Source organism: Galendromus occidentalis, unplaced genomic scaffold (genome assembly GCF_000255335.2).
Source record: "Galendromus occidentalis unplaced genomic scaffold, Mocc_1.1 scf7180000077233, whole genome shotgun sequence".
In the NCBI taxonomy this organism is placed as follows: domain Eukaryota; kingdom Metazoa; phylum Arthropoda; class Arachnida; order Mesostigmata; family Phytoseiidae; genus Galendromus; species Galendromus occidentalis.
Window position 1 is genome coordinate 64,986 of NW_003805221.1, and position 20,071 is coordinate 85,056.

Genomic DNA, 20,071 nt, shown 5'->3' on the forward strand with positions numbered 1-20,071 from the left:
GTGGAGCAAACAACCACTCAGTCAGTCAGTCAGTCGGTCGAGAGCTCAGAGGAACAAACACTGACATGTAGACTACCTGGCGAACGAGCAGCCTGCAAACAGAACGATTGAGTAACCACACAGACCGCTCGAAGTAGCTGTGAGGGAGAAGGAGACATTCGTTGCGAGCGTCCTCGTTCCCTCCAATCTGCAGAGGATTCCACCCATGCTCTGGGGCGTTTCGGCGGCCGGACGTTCTATCTTTTTACTAAAGTGACATCCATCAAGTTCTTTGATCACGCACCTGAGCACGGAGTGTCGCGGTGGGCCCGTAGGGTCGGCCTCGCTAAGGAATGCCTCGAGCAGGGAAAGCATCATTACGTAAATTGGGAGATGGGGGAAGGGAAAGTGGGTTTCAGAAGGTGAATGAAGGCAACAGTAGACTCAAGTGAGTACTCTTGCTTCTATCCCGCCTTTCGCTCGTGCTCCGTGTCTAAAGAGTCAGGCCGCGGAGAGGACAGCTGCGGTAGAAAACTTGGGGAATATTAAGATCGGTGATCTGGGTTTTACTCGCCGTATCGGAACCAGAAAGTATTCGATCTTCTGATCGAGCGTTGAATCCATCAATCGCTCCAGCCAGGGAAAGGTGATGCGAACATTCGAACGGCACCTTTGAAGCCACCGCTCTCCTGCGCCTACCTGAATTTCGATAGGAACGAACCAGCGAGATTATCTGAACGGATATGCTGATCCCGAAAGCGAAAGGATGGGTACCGAACCGGCTGGAGAGCCGAGAACGACAAGCGAATAAGAAAGAAGGAGCCACGGAAAGCTTTTGGATATCGCCGAGATCGCGAGTAACTTGACTCGTACCGGCTCTCGATAAGGCCCTTGGTCGAAGCCTCACTGGGTGACCGACGCCGACGCTCATGAGGGTGATCTGAATATTTTCATCGGAGCATCTGACTTGAATTCATACACTTGTCGAGCATTTCTCCATACGACTGGCTCCCTCCCCCGAGAGGAAGGGAAAGCAATAAGGACTGAGACGGCACCTCCATCACGTTCTGCGACGACGACAGTTACGCAGGTCTCATATGAAGAGATTGGAAAATCAAACTCGGATAAAGACCTTCAGCGAGCGGGAAGGTCTTCCAACGACGAAAAAGCTAAACTTGTCACTTCATGAGGCGTCCTCGGACGTACCAAATCCGAGGGAGAAAATGAGGGCAGAAACGAGACGCTGCAGACGGAATTCAGAGAAAGCGGTGGGACTGTTTTGAGAGATAGGGCCTCGTTGTGGAACTTTCGGAGGAGCGAACCTAGAACAAAAAAAGACCCAGAAGCTCCCGAGGAGAATGGGCTGGCTGCCAATGAAGGAGAAGCCTGGTGAGGTCAGCCGAACTGACCCTCCCACCATTCGAGGCTCCTGCCAAGCGGGCCGCTGAGCGAGGAACCCGACGGAAAATGGAGCTTAAAAAAAAAGAAGCTCCTGAGGGCTCAATGGTAGGCACCGCTAGAGGGGCCCCCGTTGTGAACCGTTTTAAATTATTGCTATAAGGCCCAGAGAAGGCTTGCTCGCAAAGGTCCCTTCTCCAACGGAGATCCGGTCCTATTGATATTTTTTCTTCGCCTCGTTTTCATCGGCCAACATTGGCCAAGAAGACTCCTTCTTTGCTTCCATGACACTTTTCGCGCCCCATCCTCCACTTCCCCAAACTTTGCATGAAGCGCGCTCGGGACCCAACTACTATCCTATTTTTTCCCGAGTCCTCGAGATTTTATAATTTATGCCGATGACATCTCGATATCCAAGATTGTTATCCGATATCTGGAGTCTCTGCCGGATACTTGAAGCTCTTACTCGGCCGAAGTCGCCGCGACGGTCATTCTACGATTCATTCTATCGCCAATCGGCAGCGACCAAAATCTTCCGAAGCCTCGCTGCTGCTTACTCTTGGCCGATCAACATCAGATTTCGTTTCCCGAAAGACCCCTGCTCGATCCGACGCGGAGGCTTCATGTGGGTATGCATTCCCCTTTCGTTTTCGCTCGAGGTAATCGTTCCTTCAGAAGAAGTATGCGAAAAGACACTCGTTGTCGCTCTTCGGAATCAACTCTGATGCTGGATTTCGACGAATTATCATAGAAGATATGGTTATTTTGTAAACGTCATTTATTTCCCATCTTCTCGTATCTTCCTCATGAGTTATATCCACTTCACATTGATTTGACTCACAAATCAAATTCGTAATGAATGAGACTTAGCGGAGATGGTTACTTGGTGTTCTGTTGTAAATGTGTATTCCTTGAGAATTATTACTCTGTCGGTTGTTGTCGTTGCTGTGGGTGTTGTTTCCGTTCCGCTGAAATTGCGATCTGTGTTTGTCTGTCTTCCTATATTTCTATATGTTGTCCCGATTTGAGGATGAGTCCTGTCTCGTCATGTTAATTCCTTCCTCTGCGCGATTCGAAGCAGGCAATCGGACGCAGGTGTCTCTCACCGAGTTTTCCCTCACTGGAAATTCCCCCCCTGAAATTCATTGGGTCTCCTCACACTGCAACAGAGGATCTAGTTAGGCGGGTATTGTTCGGGAACTCAAGAGCTCCACTTACGCATCGAAATCAAAAGGAAGAAGACAAGAAAAGCCCCTAACGGCGAGGAACGCAGAGATAATCCCACTTGGGTCATGACGCTTTGCGTGATGAATCATCGATCAAACCGGCAACGATGGCGGGCTGGCGATGGATCCGAAGATCATTCCACCGGCCTAGTCGAGTCCGAGCTTGGGCTCGGTCAAATGAATCGCTCACTTCGAGAGAGGGGCGAAATACAGGTTTCTTCATTTGACTTTCGTCTCGCGACAGCGTCCCAATTACAGAGATTCGTGGTGATTATTTCAGCAGCTATTCATCTGCCCAGCTGGTTCTTCTGTGCTGCCAACAGCCGACCGTCTAGTGAGTATCTGACGACGGGCTGGCTGGCTGCATACTTACCTACCGACATCACTAATAAGTGTAACTGGATGGATCATAGCACAGTTTATTTACTATGCGATGCTTGGTCAGGCCACTGCGGACGATTTTCCGGGAGGGAATCATTGGCACAGGTAGTTTTACCTCAGAAGAGAAAACGCTCAAAACTTTCCGGAGGTCCGTATGGTCCTGACCCGCACCACATTACATCCAATGTTGACCCGAACTCGCGCTGGTTGACTCGATGACCCGGCCCGGATTTCCGTTCAGCTGGACTCCTTATTTTACCTCGGACCACAGCGGTTGTTGAGTCGCGCGTTGAGATCTTTCCAATAAGAAAATACAATTGGCGACGGATTCTTCGAAGATCAATTTCTTCCGATCCCTTCCCCTCCTGATTCTTCGACTCTCACCCCAGTCTCCATTCATCTTCTCTCCGTTGATTCCGCTTTCGCATCACACAGAAATCCAACGGGTGACGCGAAAGATGGCCGAAATAATTTCCGGGAAGGGAACGGAGTTTCGCGAGATGTCACATGAAGCCGATCGTCGCTCCGGCGCCGCACCGGTTCTCCCCATCCCCGGTGTTCTGTGGAAGGTTCGAGCGAGGCGACCGCCTATGGATTGGTATTCTGACTTCTTCCGTTCGGGTTTGCTGCACAGAAACTTTCCGGTATGCGTTCCCATCGACTCCGTCGAGGGAGTACGGGAACAGCGGCGAAGAAGCAGCGCTTTGGAACAGAGAAACACGCGACGAAAAAGCTTCTGCCACGGGGTTCGCGGTTGTGACGGTTCGGAACGGGTGTGAAACGCTATCCCGTACATATATGTATATCGTTACTTAAAACCTAGCCTTATTGGAAACCCGAAACTCAATAGTGTCCATGGTTTGGCGATTCCGGAAACAGGAGGGGCATCCGCATTGAATCCAGGTGGACGTCCTTGGAGGAAACTGAGTAAACGTTGCGCTGATTAGAATCGCTGCCAGGGTAGGCATAACTTGTCCCCTTGAAGAGTGGACCCTCGTCTGCGCTGGCGGGAAAAGATAAACAACTTTAAATCCTGTGTTCGTGGTTATTCCCGTCACGGTACATAAAGGAGCAGACGTTGCCGGAAGAGATTCCTCCCGCGCTGTCGAGAAACTGGAGGAGTCATGCGGGAGCGAGAAATAATCCTCGAGGAGCTCCGCAACCCACGCCAAGAACCAAAGAAAAGCCAAGTCGAAGCCAGAAATAGAGAACAAGAGTTTGTTCCTGATAACAGAAAGCCGGGCAGCCGAAGTCGAAACGGACACGGTCCCTGGCCCTCAACGGCAGTCTACTAGAGCAGAAAATTGACGACCGTAGCCCCGAGACCCAGCGAACGAAAAGGAGCGGGGCGAGAGGAAAACAAACAGCTTCCAGGATAAGTGCGAAAGATTGCGAAGGAATGAAAGGTCCGAGATCGCTGATGATAACGCCAAGGACGGAGTGGATGAAATCTACAAGGTTCCGGCAAGGGAGCGAGACGGGAAAGAGCCGCGCCGAGTGAAAGAAAAACATCTCCGGAAGACGCCGCCATTAATAAAGCAAGTTGCCCGCCACGTCGCACTCCGCGTAACTCAACCCTTCGGCGCTCCGCACTATTGGGTCTGAACGACAGCCACCACAAGATAAGCAACAATGGAAGAACACCGAAGCAAAAAAAACACTCGGCACTGAGCAACCATGAACATTCCGAGAGGAATCAGAGCAGAGCAGGCGGAGGGAATAGGGACGAGGGAGCGGTAGCCCGTGCGCACGCATCGGCGGGGGCTCACTCACAAGACTGGGAGCAAAGAAATACTCACAAGTGGCCCGAGTTGTTCTTCAGTCTTTCGCAGTCGGGATCTAGCTGATCAGCTGGCGGCAGTTTGCTGCTGATCCGGCATTGACAAACTGTCACCACGAGCGCGACCAGAGCGCAAACCCCGGCCAAGGTCGCGCAGGCCACGTAGATCGAATGCAGTCGTTCGGAGCTGGGTTGACGACTCTCGTCCGGATTGTATACGCGACGTTCCGCGATAGCTTGCGGGTAGGCGATTTCTGCAATCAGACAGTACGACGTGTGCGTTAGCACGCTGGAGCTGATGAAGCTTATTAGCCGCCCACTGTTGTTTATTTGAGGAGAAGCGCTCATTCGGCCCGCACGCCCCAGTGTGTGCACCATCTTTCCGTCCGATCTGACACGGCTTCGCGTCAAAATACGCTCCTCTGATTGAGGCCACTCCGTGGAAACACAGCGGCGTGGAGCCTCCGCCTTAGCTTCTGAATGCTCAAGCTCTCCCTTCGAGGTCGGAGAAATGATCCGTTGCCCGTGGCCGAATCGGGAAAAATCATGAACCGTCCCGATACATAAGAGCTCGATTCTGGAGGAAGAGGAACAACGATTCCGGATCGGGGCTTTCGATTAGATGGTAAGTCGAGCCCATCCAGTCCCGAGAATGGTAGAGAGAGCCTCTTGCACACAGAGGGCGCACTCAGATCCTGCGTCGTCTGAGTCCACATCTGGACAGAAGCGGCTATGCATACCTTCGCAATTGTCTCCGGCGAAGCCCGGAGGACACGAGCAATAGAAAGTGTCCATGCTAGGCCAGCAGGATCCGCCGTGCTGACAAGGATTAGGGTAGCATGGATCCTGTTGGTCTCTGGTGGCGCAACCAGAGCCTCGGCAAACGCATGTGTAGTTGTTCCCTCTGTCGATGCACGTAGCCGGAGCTGAACAGGGATTCGGTTTGCAGAGATCGATCTGGAACAATGCGATGCGGGATTTAGCGTCGGCTTGAAAACGAGCGAGCGAGCGCGCTCGCCCTCCCGCAAGCAGCGGAGCATTAGCGTCATTGTTTGTCTCGTGGCCCGAGGGCACGTAGAACGCGAATTTACCTTCATTTCGCAACGCCTCCCGTTGTAGCCTGGTCCACAATGACACTTGTAACCGGCTATGAGGTCTTCACAGGCGCCGTTATTGACGCAGGGCGAGGAATCGCATTCGTCGTATTCAAATTCACAAAGTTCTCCACCGTATCCCGGCAAACAGTAGCACTTGAATTCTCCCACGCCGTCTTCGCACATTCCGTGCACGCAAGGCTTGGATTCACACTCATCGATGTTCACCTCGCAGTTCGGTCCTTCGAAACCTTCGGAGAGAAAGCGAGACGAGATCAGCTGAGATCAGGAGTAAAAACAAGGAAAAAAAGACCCGAACTTTCTGACTCCGTGTATCGTCACGGATATTTGTTGCATGCGGGAATCGTTCCCGGAGGCTCCCCGGGACGACGGGGAAATTCTCTCTTGTCAGGAACACGCCGCTGCGATAGGGGACGTCGAGGCATACCTCTTTGGCATTCGCACGCGTACTCAGGAGTTCCAGTGGCGTTCGCAGGTGCGGACACACAGGTGGCATTGTTCTTGCAGGGATGATGCATTTCGCAGAAGTCCGCATTCTCCTCACAATTCGTTCCTCGGAAGGCATGAGGACAGAGACATTGATAGAGGTTGCCATGCAATCCCTCGCTGATATCAACGCAGAATCCTTTGTTCTTGCACGGATTCACTGCACAGGCATCGTATTCATCGCAGGTGCGACCTTTGATGTTCTGGCAGCAATGGCAGGTGTAGGTGCTCTGCAAATGGATCGCGATTAGATTCTTTCATAGGCTCGCTTTCAATTTATTCCGAGTAAACAGCGATGGACCGTATGAATTGTTCTGCATAACTGTTTGCCCAGTCCTATCCGTCCTATGGATTCAGAGGCTCGAAGCAGGTCATACGATGTCGTTTTTCTCTCTTGGTGGAGGGGCTTCCCCCGGCCCCCTCCAGACCTCGACAGCCTCTCTCGGACTGTGCGAATCGTTGACTCTGTTTGCTTATGCGCGTTCTCGTTCCTCATTCATCTATACGCTTGACCAACACCGTGTGAGCTTTCTCCTCACGAAAAAACTCGACCGGGATCGGCCCAATATTTCTGTCGATATTTCTGTCTCGCTCGAAAGCTGACTTGCATACGACTGCGGTAGGAATCGTACGGATCCAGCTAACGAATCGAGTTCGTGGGGCCGAGGTTCAGAAGAAAGCAAGCAAGAGTTATTCTCGTCGCTCTAACTAAACACGGCTTGCTGATGCAGAGCAGCGGGCCGCCCGACTCGTTTGCCCGTTCGCTCCGCTGCCGGTTGTTTCTGTTCAACAAGGACCAGCGGCTTCCATTAAGCTACAACAAAAGACCTTACGATTAGATTTTTGTTGGCTGACTCAGCCTCCACAGTCGGGGCTTGTCTGTCTCTCCGAATGAGTCGAATCAGCTGTTCGGCCCTACCGTGCCTAATCGTCGGGCCCCCACAATCCGTAAAGCGTCACTGAGCCCGTCCGAAGTCCGCCCGCCCGGTTAATATGGCTAACGGGAAAACTTTCAGAGCGAAAAAACCATCCGCTCCATTGCGACAACGCGGCAGGATCAGTACTGCGGGGCAGTCTCCCTGACGTGAGCTCCGAGAGAGCAGAATGCATTAGGGGGCTAGGCCGGTTAGCTCACTAGCCCGAAAGCCGAGAGCGAGCCAGCTCGGGACGGCCTCTGCTTTGTTCTGATGACATCACTCAATTACGTTTTCCTCGCCCAGGCTGGTGGTGGGAGTCCTTTTTCCCGAGCCGACGTATACTCCTCGTTGGGAGATCCCCCAGTTGTTGTTCCTTCCAAGTCTACTTTTGTGGCCTCATCCGGACCCTCTATTCCGTCCGTTGCTCGCTAGCTCGCTGCTCGTCCGACCGTAGCTTGCTTTCAAGGCATCCTGCGACAACAACGACGCCGACGGCGGCGGCATTGATAGTGCACCTCGTCGAAACAGGCGTCTTCTCTTACAATGCCATAAAACGGAAGATGCCCAACATAAACAAGCGTCAACATGTTGTATTCCGCGGTATATTTTTCGTCGTCCCTCCGAGGCGTTGTGATTCCCTTCATCGTGTCCCGTTTGTGCTCCACTTCACCTCGTCTCCCCTCTCGGCATTGAACCAATCCCAGCCGAGACCCGTCGCGTCGTTCCGTCTCCTCGCCTCATAACCTCTTGGCAGCTTCGTATTGCATTCTCCTTCAGCTCGCTGCCTCCTCGGACACCGTCGTAGTCTTCCTCTCGGTCGTTCTCCTTGAGCTACTGAACGGTTGTACGGGTCGTTCAAAACAACTCCGGCTCGGCCGCCCCGGAGACCTGCCGCTTTTTTGCTGGATGACGAATAATCGCCGTCCGACGTATTCCGCTCACTCGACGCCCGTCAGGGAGGGACGACTCTATTGTCTCCCGGAGAATAAATATCCGAGCCAGGCTACGAGGCAGACGGAACGACAAGCAGCGCACGTAACAGAAAACGGAAAAGAACGGCGTTGACAACATCCATACACTCACCTCACCCGGCGCGAGCGCGCACACTCCCCGTCCGGAGCAGAGCTCACCGCTCTCCTTACGGGAATCGCATTCCGAGTCGTAAACGGAAATTCGAATATGCCAGACGCGAACGACGCTGTCCGATTGCACGGCCACTGAAATGTGAAGGAGAGCTTATTGCTACGGAGACATCTTCTGAAATGAATCTATTCGGAACGAGAGCGCCTTCAGCCGGTTCCACCGAGCCGGCGACGACTTGTAGCTCTCGGGAGACTCGTAACACTTTTTTATTTCCATGTTCGACAAGCGAACCATGCCGAACGAACAGGAAGTTTTCGATTGAATTCTGATCATGCTCCGATGAAAGATGCCGCCTCCGCGAGGTAATTCCGCAGCTCCCGTCCGGCTTCGCGGGGACCCGTTTTCTCAATTTCTCGCGAGGGCTACAGATTCCGCCTGATCTATACCGCGCCTCGCTATGAATTTCGCGAGCACGGGGAATCTTCCAAAGTTTCCGAGAATCCTCCGGAGTCCCCTCGAATGCCATGGCGCTCGCACAAGAATCACTGTTTTGAGACTACGACTCGGTTGTAGCGCAATACTCACCCGCGAAGAACTGCAGGCCGCTCTGAGTGAGCAAATCTGCTTCAATGAGGAAGTTTTGGCTTCGGTTCCAGACGACTGAGCCGTGAGGGGGCTCCACGCATTCGGTCAAGGCTTCTTCCTGTGATCGGTGTAGAGTGACCACGGCATCGTCGTCCACTTCGTCCACGAAAAGCCTGGGCAACAAAAACAAGTAACGGTCATTGGCGTAACGATCAGTTCAATTCTTCTCGCTAAGTTCCTAGATTCCGAATGAGCGAACTCTCCTGGAACTCCCACAGGAACGTTCCCAGTGTCCTTGATGAGAGCTCCCGCGAGGTCCCGAAACGAGAACCCCTCTCCCGCCAGGACTCTCGAGTTTCCCCCATCGTTTTTTCCCATCAATATGCTGATTTCCTGCCCCGAGCGACCTCTGGATCTACAAACGCGGTAGTTTCCTGATATCCACGAGTTTAATTATTTCTTCGTTGCCGCGTACCGTCGAGATGAGACTGGGGGAAAGTCCGATCCGATTCCATCACGATACTTAGAAGTCGATATATTCTGTCTCTGAATCCAGCTCAAATTGAAGTCTCGGAATAAAAAGTCTGGGATTCAAGCCCGGCACTCGGGACGACCTCAGTAGACAATCTACGATGGAACTCCGGTTACTCACCCCTCTCCCGAAACTTTTTCTTCCCGCCCCCCCCCTCCTCAGTTCCAGGATTCTCTGCGGGAACTTTCGCGTAGAATATTTGAACATCGACGGAACACGTAGCTGATTACGCTCAGTAACTTCTTCGCTCTCAAGGTCTCGGAAGAAGCCGAGAGTGATACGCTGTTTTTTCCCCCGCAGACCTGACTGCACGTGAACTGAATTCCAAATCCGGATGTCTCTCTTTCCCTTCTGTCTATATGCTCGTGCGGATACTCCTTTCCGCTACAGTGTCACTTCCAAGTTCGTTCCGCTCGGAGTCTCGGGAAGAGGATCCGTGAAGCGAAAGTTTCTCGAGCTACAGCCTACTCCGCAACCGTCAAGACGACAATCACGGTCGAGGGGGGAGCTCGCGAGCGTTCGGGGCTAGCACATACGAGCGAACTTGAAGAACTATGAGATAATTTGAAGGAGCTTATTCACCTGATCTGATCGCCGACTTGGGCATCGAGGACTAGATGAGAGGTCGTGTTAGACGAAACGGAGAGTCCTGCCGAGATGCTGCAACTCAACTGGAAAAAAGTAGGGATGTCTCATTTTTCGATCATTATTCATAATTATTTACACATCTTCCTTATGGAAACAATTGCACGCCTTCGATGGGATACCGCTCCTCCAAATCAGTACCAAACCACAGTGAAAACAAAAACACTCACTCAATAACAATCAGAATCGATGAAAGCAATGAGGCCCGATTTTGATAAAAACGAGAATCAATTTCCTACGCCGCGCCGGAGCTCTTCAAGGGATTTCCACAATCGTATTCAATAACAATCAATAATTCCTAAAAGGGGAAATCCCCTTTAAATTGCAGAGATGTCGCGATTTTCGAATGTCAGGCTCGAGAACCATGCACTAAGTAAGTTCGCGAGAGATTCGTACGCATCTGCTCTTTGGAAGAGCTAGGTAATTTATATGGTGAGCAGCTCGTCATAATCACGTGTAGTGAAGCCGCATCCGGTAAAGGACGCTGCGAATAGTATCAGAAACGTTGTTTGCGCTTAGCTGAGTGAACTTCGGTGAACAGATGTGATGAAGACACACGCTCCAGGCGCCCGCCGCCAGCCTGCCTCGGCTCTGCAATGAGGTCAGCCTCGGAGGGGGCGACGAACGGAATTGCGATTCAACTGCAAGCCATCACTGTGCGCGGATGGCGGCGATTCGACCGTACGCTCCTCCCTCCTCTTTCGTACAGTTATTCACTCAGCTCTCGGAGAGTTCACAGCAAACAGAAAACCTCTCGGTTCTGTGTGCTCAGTCAGCTCCCACATAGGCGTGGAGGCTCGAGGGGAGTCATCGCAAGCCTTTCCTCCTGTTGCTGCTAGTGCTCCTGACATCTCCTTCATTCGACAGAGCTCCCAAGACGCCGATGGCACGATTTTTGACGCCGCTAATCACGAGCTCTCCGACCGAGAGAAGATGAACTTTCCACCCTGGCTAGAGATTCATTCCTTCAGCGTGGTGAATGTCAAAGCCATCTCAATCTAGACTGGCTGTTGCGTTCACGACAGTCTACAAACTCGGTGGGGAACTTTTCGCTCTGACGAAACAAATATTCCTCTCAATGGATTCCCGCGGTCGACGGCGCCCACCAGCGGTAGAGAAACTCACACAGAGCGACCGAGATGCGTTCCTCGCGGAGGCTACGAGGAGGCATCCGGGAATCCATTCCGCGTTCTAAGGTAGAGAGGAGCAACGTCAATGGCACCTGTGATGGCCATGATGAAGACTACGTGACCCTCAGACGCAGGAAAAAACATCCTCCCACAGCTGAAAATGAGACTCAGTTTCGATTGGGCCGCCCACGTCTACCGTCCGACTATGGGTAAGGGTCTAACAGATAGCTCGGTAGTCCGTTACTCGCTCGTTATTGCTCAACACAAGGCCTGAGCCGACCGGAATGCCAAGGACCCGAGAGGTCTCCGGGAGAAGTTTGGTCGTGGAGCGGACGGAGGTGAAGTTCGAGCGGCTTCCGCAGGCTCCGTGTCCGATACGCGCAGGAGAGTCCGCGGTGAGCAGAAGGGATAATATAAGCTCTGACTAGATGGCGGCGGCGACGGCCGGCGGTGACCCGGAGCTGACCCTCGACCCACTGACTTGACGCTCGGATGAATGTCTGCCATCAGTGGGAAGACGCAAAGCTCCGAAGGCAATTAGCAATTCCGCTGAGTATAATGAGAAGCTAAAAAGATCCCGACGTTGTCGAGAGCGACCGAAAGGAAGCAGGCAGGCGAGAGACGAAGAGGAAGACGAAGTATCCCCCGCCGGCTGGAGACCTCGGGCTATAAAATAGCTATTACGAAGTGCAGGATGCGGAGTCATCTGGCGACGGCCGCCCTTGCGATTCGAGCCCGGCGTCCTGCAACGGCACCAGCGGCGGCGGCGGCGGCAGCAGCCATACTCTGCTGCCCTTAATCCTAACTCACACGAATTGCTTCTTTCTGCTGCCCTGAGCAAGACTTCGCCGCCGTCGGAAGAAGAGGATGTGGCGACGAGGCGCCGCCGCCCTTGGGAAGTGTAGCCGCCATCGACGACGTCGTCGCCGGAAAGGCTGCAGGCTGTTGACATCCGGAGTCTTCGAAACAAGGAATCGATTATTCTTCAAGGAGCGAGCGAATGAAGTTGCGAGCACTTACAGCAAATTGATTTCAGCCATTTGTTGATTCGAGCTCATTTCGATCATTCGAAACGGAACGCAGCCCGCTGCGACAAATTGGAAATCTGACTGAAGTTTCAGAATTCTGCACGAGGCTCTCATATGGACGGGCGTCGAATGTGAATGAATCCGTGGCCGATTTTCCCTCGTGCATATTCGAATCGTCGCGAGTTGTTCGCCGAACGAATCTCCGGATTTTGAGCGAAATTCGTTTCGGATCTCGGTCACGCCTCGCTCGTCTGAGATTCCTCGAGACGACGCCGAACGATGACCAACCCTACGCTCTCGACCGGGTCGCGAGCTCAGTGGACGTACGATATTTGCGGAGAAACACTCGAAGGGATGAAATCTTTTGATCTCTCGATCGGTTGAGCTTCCGCCACACCTCGTCGCCGTGTTCGATGAGCTTCCCGAATTGGGAGCAAAATACTACTGCGATCAGCAATCGTCCGGGAGGAGAACGTTCAAGCAGTTAGGATTAATAGGAGCACGGTGAGACGCTAGACCCAAGCGCTGGGGATGATTCGTTCCATGAAGGATCGAATCGGAACACGGTCGGAACGAACGAGCGATCGGCCGTTAGCGAAGTTCATCCTTCGCTGCGCCGATCATTCCCTCCGGCTACGAACTGGAAAGGAAGACGTCGGGGGGCGGACGCACCGGCGCACAGACGAACCGGCGAATGAACGAATCAGCCAACCGACCGACCGACCGACTGACGAACAAACGGGCGTCAAGGGTCTGCCAGAGCGAAGTTATTCGGGAAGGGCGGCGTTCAGTATAAAGTGTTCAACCGGGCGTCTACCTACTAAGATGCGTGGCACCGACACGATCTGCCCGTTGTTGGTTCAACCTCCACGAGGAAGAAAGAGCAAAAGGTTCGTGCGTCTCTTTAAATCCGCCCCTTGTAAAGCGTCTCCACCGCTTGCTCGCTCGGTTGGTTGCTCCGCGACGCTTTCGGTCCTGGCTCTTTTTATTTTTTCCCTCCGCCGATCCGATTTGCCGTGAGGGTTGTTTTGACCGGGAGATGACCGATGCGGCGAATCCCCTCCCCTCAGGGTCGATGATCGAAACGATCAATTCTACAACAGTAGAGCCCCGCCTCTTCCCCTCCTGTTGTTGACGAGCTCTGCCTCCCTGCTTGCGTCTTTGAGGACGGACGGGCATGCATGCACGCCCGCCCGCCTCTAACGTCACTGAGAGGTCTGTCCCTCGTCCCCTGAGGGGAGAAGTTTCGTTTTCTTTGACGTTTGATGTCCGCATTCGAGCGAGTAAGGAACGAGCGTACGGCGCGTACCCGCTACAAGGATCACCGTCTGCAAATTGCACACCTGCTGCCCTCTCGACTTGTGGTCATCGTTAACAAGCGAAACTTTACGCCGAGTCACATCTGGTTGTTCGCTCCTTTTTCCCGCTCTCTCCTGGTTTCGCTCACGCTTGTTGCCGGGACCGCCACCACCACCGTCCGTGCGTGCGTACGTACGTTCCTTCGTCCGTCCGTTGGCCGGTCGCTGATGCCAATGGATGGCAATCCGGTGGCTCGAGGGGTCTTGCCGCAACGACTGATAATACCTCCGCAGAGCTCGTTAGAAGCGACTCGCGGGGAACGCGGGCCGAGACGGTCGCCGAGGAACATCTCACAAACCATCTGATTGATGAAGCCACCGCATCAAACCACCCAACTCCAATGTCGTACCGTTCAGATCGGATCTCCAGCAGGAGAAGCACCGTCGTTATGGTATAGCGTGGGGAGATTCCGACGATGCGGTTCGGAAAAGCGACTCGTCGGGGGATTTAAATTATCTTCGAGATAAAAGTATATATTGATTCCGATGGGAATACGAAGGAGCCGACATGAGCTCTCATTCGCAGAGGCACTCCCTCTAATTAGAGTAGATCGTTCTCGGAGATATCATGCCCAGGAATGAAAACGAGATCCCTCGCTGGAGGAGTTCTTCTCTTATCGGAGCATTGAGCAAGCTGCCCACCGACATTTTTTTCCCAATCGTATGGGAAGCTGCGCCGAATCCCTCCTGACAGCGTTTGATGCGTGTACAAAGCGTCATCCTTGCAGATCTGTCAATCGTTCGGAAGTTTGAGCTCACGCCCACCAGATTGTGAGAACTCACAGCAAGGAAACGTTTGGGAGTATATCACGCGAGTTGCGTGTTTGTGGAGAGGCCATACCTATTTTGCCACGGGTCAATGAAAGGGTCACCGATGCGATCACTCAAAACAGGAATCTGGAGTTTCATCCTTTCCTTTTTCCGGAAGGATGGGAAAGTAGAAAGTAGCACTCAATCCTCCCAGAGGGGTAATCAAGATCAACTGGAATTCTATCTCGCCTCATCCAAGTGGAGTGATGAACCGAGCAGCTCCATAGCTGCTGGGAGGCGCGAGAACGCGAACTCCTGGCGCGCGAAGGATCTTCCAGAAGGGGTATCGGGAGTTCTAGATAGGAGTGAGCCGAACGAGAATCGACATCGATAATAAACCGCATGTTTTCAATTCGCTAATGAATAAGCTCGATGGGACCGAGTGACGGACTCGAAAAACGATGGAACGTGGGTCGCCGAACGAACTGTTCATGTTCCCGCTGCGGCTCGATCCTCCTTCGACTTCACCTCGCGAGCGTCTGCTCCCTGGTGCTTGAGCCGCATTCGATATACGTATGGCCATGCTTCGGGCGAGTCTCAATCAGTCACTCTTCGAGTATCGAAACAGTGTGACTGCAATGCCTCATCAGCTAATATCGGAGACGAGCGTTCGAGCATCGCGCAGCTCCTTCTGGCAAGACCAATGACGCCTGTGCGTTCAGACGGACGGACAGACAGGGGCAACAATAGACGATCACTTCCGATATGAGGTATAGCGCATCAATGGTTCCAGTCTCGCGAAACTTCCATCAAGAACGACCACTGGCCAACAAGCACGTAGGTAGTGAATCCATCCCAGCTGGAGAGAATCGGAAGCCTGCGAACGCAGCTCAGCTGTCTGGCCAGACCCTGAGAGTCCTATTTCTCAGAGTCGATCAATCGATTATCCCGAGAGCCAAGTGGATAAGGAAGAAGTGGTGGATTGATCAAGGGGAAGGGGCAAGAGGAACGGTGGTAACAGAAGGAGAAGACAGCGGAAAGACTACACGCACCAGAGGAAACGTTCTATGTGTTCGGCGAGCGGGACTTGCTGGATAACAAGGAAAAATGCGGGGGAAGAAAGGAAGCGATGGGAGGAGGCCGAGGGAGAGAAGAACCACCGTGGCGATGCATCTCTACTCGGGTAACTCGAATGCGTCAACCAACAGTGCGCCCTTGTGTGCGGTCACTAGATGTCTCCCCCTCCCAACCCTCAGATCGGCAAGCGATTTGCATTTTCAGAGATCCTTCTTCTATTCAGGACCCATTTGGTTCCCCTTGGAACCTTTTCCCGCTTCTGCGTTTTCGCTCATTTCCGATCGGCGTCCGGCAAGAGCTCTTCCAGCTGGTGTCCTTGACGACAAATACGCTCTCGAAGGCCGAAAATATTCGCTCTCCTCCCATCGGGATCCCGTCGCTTCGTTGAAAGGGTATATCCTCCGTTTTCCACCCTACTTCAGCTACGAACTTCGACATTGTTCGCACGAACGGAACCGAGGTAGAAAGGGTTCAGCGTTTCGGTGCGTCGATAATCTATAATTCTTTTCTCTTCTTGCCAGTGTAGACATCCGATGTTCTGACAGCTGCTACACATCGTTCTGTGAACGTGAGAGACTCGTTTGTCCTGAGTGAGCACAAATGCGAGCGCGGAGCTCGTTCGCTCTCCCGTGCGGAGACTCCGAGGCTCCGACACCCATCCACGCGGACCAGTGCGTGATTTCGCCCTGCTCGTTTCTTGCTATTATGTAAGGTGGAGTCAGCATTCCTTGTGCCGTCGCCTTGCATGCGATGCCTGCTCGTTTATACCGACCGGGCCTCAGGGATAAGGAAACGGGCCGTTTTTATCTAAAATCCCTCGCTGGCTGACCTCCTCGAACTCTTGAATCGACAACTTTCGAATCTCCTTGTCGACGTCAATCGGTGGACTCGAACGGGGGAAAATAATAATGATCCCTATCTGGACAGCGTAGAGAAATTCCTAAAAGCGTGATATATTAAGAAAACAGCACGCTAGGCGACTTCCCCCCGAGACCGGGGATTTTACGTGACGGCTTGACGTGTCGCAAGAATGCAAAAGGAAGGTGACAGATTCCATCAAAGTTCTCCTTCATCATGGCGCGCGTTAATCCTCTCTATTGTCCTTCGGATTCTTTAAGGGACGGCGAAACAGGAAAAAAAACGGAATATCTGAACGGGCGGGACAGACAGTGAGGAAGGGTGGAAACTTACGTTGTCGGTAGCGAGCGTCAGATTAAGAATGTTCCTGTTTTTCGCTCTCCAATACTTGAAGCCGGCTGCGAGTGACATTTTTGAAATACACTCGGGTCCAACTTCAGCGTCATCGTCGGTGGTTGTTGATTCGGGCGCACTGTAGATGCTTTCCGTTGTGGGTTTTGACGCAGTTGGACTCGTTTGCGATGAAATCACGCTCGAAGAAGATTCGCTTGTGTGCACTGGAGGAACACCGATTGTTGTAGAGAGCGGCGGTGGAGGCGGTGACGACGTTGTCGTGGTAGTAGTAGTTGTTGTTGTAGTGGTCGCGGTCGTTGTCGTCGACGTAGTCAGACTCTCCGGAGTAGTAGCCGCCTCGGCGCCAGAGCCTTTTGATGTCGTTTTGATGCTTTCGGGAGAAACGGCCACCGCCGATCCAACCGATGCAATTGGTGAAGCAATGCTCTCATCGGACGTCGACGACACGGTAGTGGACGAAGCGCTCGTAGTTGAGGTTTTTTTCGAACCGGAAATTTGATCGGTGGTCTCGCCGTCTATCTTTGCAGCCTTTGAATTCTTTTTCGAGAGCAATTTTTTCGACGGAAGCGGTTGTTTGAGTTTCTTCGCCGACAATGACTTCTCTTTCATGGGCTTCGTTGATTCGGCAGTCGTTCCAATGACGGAATCGACGTTCGAACCTCCAATGCTAGCGGAGGCGGTCGTAGACGGCGTCGACTGCGGTGGCGTCCCCGCCGTAGACGACGGCTCCTTCCGCTCGGACTTTTCAATTGCTTCCTCGATCTGACGTGCAGATTGCTGAATCAGCTCTTCGGTATTTACATAAGGACTCTGCGAAGAAGCGTCCGGAGAAGCTTGTGGCACTGGACCCGAGGTGGGGTTCAAAAGCGACACCGAACCTTCGTAGACGACGGCTGCGGCAACCGTCAACAAACATCCGCCAACAACGAGGATTAGTCCGAACGCGTGCATTGCGAGCGACGATTGGCGCTTGTTCATCACCACAAACACATTATCCTTGACCGAGTTGAGATTTGTTTGCACAGGGTGATAACACACAATCCTCAGCAGCAGCAGCACTTGTCTCGTAGACGAACGCCTCGCCTTCCTGCCTCACTCGGCGTTGTGGATGCTAGTCTTACCGAGAAGCGTATGGGAGGGTTAGGAGGAGTCGGTCCGTGTTGAGGAGGAGGGAGGATGGGAATGAGGGAAGGGGAAAAGCACTCCTCTTCCCCATGAGAAAAGGGAAAGCTTTTCCTCGTCGTCACCGGGAGCTCTTTAGTCGAGGCGCTCCGACCCCGGTGAACTCGGCCGTCACATGGGAAACGGCCCACATCATCCGAAGCAGGACTAAATGGGCTCGAAGATGTCCTGTCGGAGGCTGCTCTCCACGAACAACATCGAGCTCAAATGACACTCTAAGAATGTTGCGAATTCTGCGTGGGGATCTTTTTGGGAGGAGTGGGGGGAGGTTGCGATCGATTTCCATCGCCTCGATCTCGGAGAGCTCGCTCGATTCGGCAGGGGAATTCCGACCCTCATAATTTCACTAATCGGAACTTCAGGAAAGGTTATCATGGCCTGGGTGTCTGCTTAAAATATCCTGATGAGATGAGAGCCCTGCTCAGCTTCTTCTTCCCTGCTCGAATGACTCCGATGCGCGAGAGGTTCCACCGTCGAGGCCCGCAGAACCGAATCCGGAGGTGCTCTTCCCCGCCGATGGTGCCATCGATCTAGACGCGATAGCGGAAATAGTAAGTGGAAGGATTCGGGGTTTTCCAGACATGGATCCCGACGATCCCACGGGAGAAGGGGGATCCTTCTGGTGATGGACGCTGTGCTTGCGCAAGATAAATCTCAATGGATCGATGGACAAAATGGAACGCACAAACGCCATCGTGTCTCTATCTGGGACGAGACATGTGTTCGTCCATGAACGTTCTCTCGCTCGCGGAATTCTTAGGCAGGAACTATTCCCACGGGATGCAGTCGAAACTTGTCTGCCCTCTCGACGTATATGTTTGCATGCTTGAACATGCTCCACCTACGTTGCATTCCTATCGAGTGAGGCTCGCCGGACCGGCACTGACGATCGGTGTCCGATCCAACACGCGGGGGTCGCCTCGCTCACGTCCGTCCCGTGTCCTGATGGGGGTTGGTTCCTGGCGGACAGGTACCTGGTGGATATAGCGGCGCCATGGAATACTCGACGACCGCTGCGAGTTGCTATCGATGCGCCCTAGCTCTGGAATCCAACATTGGAGTCGCACGACCGCATTCCTGCGTCGCGTCGTCCAGGACACCTGCCATCGGCTCAGTTGTGATCCGGCGCCCGGCTCATCCCGGGAAGGGAGCAGCAGACGCCTCCGCTGAGCGTCTCTGAGAATTTACGGAACCGAAGACCTGATTCCCGGTAGAATCCTGCGTGCGACATAGCTCCGGAATTTCGGCTCTCGCTCTTCTTGAGATGGTGTCGGGAGAAAAAGTTGAGCCACGGCAACAATGTTCCTCCCGATACGGAAGAATTCGCCTTTTCGGATCCTCTCGGCGAAAATCGCAATTTCCGCGAGTCAGGCGGGGAACGGTTGGTTGGCTGGCGGCCGCGAGTGTCGATGCCGCCTCCGTGTGGGGAGGGCCTGTCTCTAGGATCTGTTGAAACATTCTCTCACCTTTGTCGTCTCTTCTCGGCCCATTTACTGGCGTCCAAGCGAACGACAACTTTTGCTGCTCTCGGCCCTCAGGGCTATAACTCATCCGAATCAAGGCGGCATTCTTTCTCCCTCATGTCTTGTCTCTCGCGTCATTCTCCCCGTCGCTTCGCCGATAACGAACTTTCTCCCCATCCTCGCCGCCCGGAATCAGTATCACCCCACCGCTCCCAACGTCTCCGGCTCTTTTTTTCCCTCCAACCCTACAGCCCGCGAGGCGGTCATTGTTATCTTATCTTTTCAGTTCGTCGCCTCATCCCATCAGCAGTCGAATTACTCAATTGCATCATGGTGTTACCCCACTTTTGTGAGGAGTGGTAGCCAATAAATTAGCCGGATCAAGGGGGACCGTTGGGAGTCGTTTTTTTCTGCACCAAGTGCCCGGTGGCCGTCTTCTCAGTGCAGGATGAGCGATTAATGCATCTATCTCGCGAAGCCGACAGAGCGAGAGTGTCGCCCTACGCCGGGAGGGAGAAGCGATTCCGGGGCGAGTGGGCGTCGAAACGTCGGTGGGTCGAACGGGCAAATTGACACCACCGCATTTCGAAACCGACAACACGAATAGGTCTCCTGTCATTCGCCCTACAGACCGACCGATGGATCGATCGATCGACCAAGCGACCGGCCAAGCAATACGCCACCCAACCCCGCGACGGAATAATTACTCCATGGAAAGGTGTCCAATTACAGGCGAGGGCGGAC

The 20,071-nt window shown here is 53.3% G+C and overlaps 1 protein-coding gene across 1 annotated transcript; it reads right to left on the minus strand.

Annotated features, from left to right (window-relative positions):
* Window positions 1-3,827: 3,827 nt before the first annotated feature.
* On the minus strand, window positions 3,828-17,633 carry LOC100899788 (delta and Notch-like epidermal growth factor-related receptor). Its single transcript, XM_029111090.1, has 9 exons — window positions 16,662-17,633; window positions 10,065-10,153; window positions 8,951-9,123; window positions 8,366-8,499; window positions 6,307-6,595; window positions 5,856-6,109; window positions 5,505-5,721; window positions 4,784-5,018; window positions 3,828-3,987 (listed from the first exon to the last, which is right to left on the minus strand). The coding sequence occupies exons 1-9, from the start codon at window positions 17,631-17,633 to the stop codon at window positions 3,828-3,830; spliced, it is 2,523 nt and encodes an 840-aa protein (XP_028966923.1).
* Between the last annotated feature and the right edge of the window lie 2,438 nt (window positions 17,634-20,071).

What these genes read in the sequence shown, in the direction of transcription:
- LOC100899788 (XM_029111090.1), bottom strand. Translation starts at nt 17,633, where the DNA reads ATGCACGCGTTCGGACTAATCCTCGTTGTTGGCGGATGTTTGTTGACG. An exon ending in CAAGTCGGCGATCAGATCAG is followed by an intron (nt 9,124 to 10,064) that starts GTGAATAAGCTC and finishes TTTGTTGCCCAG; the next exon opens with GCTTTTCGTGGACGAAGTGG. An exon ending in CGGCCTGCAGTTCTTCGCGG is followed by an intron (nt 8,500 to 8,950) that starts GTGAGTATTGCG and finishes TTCACATTTCAG; the next exon opens with TGGCCGTGCAATCGGACAGC.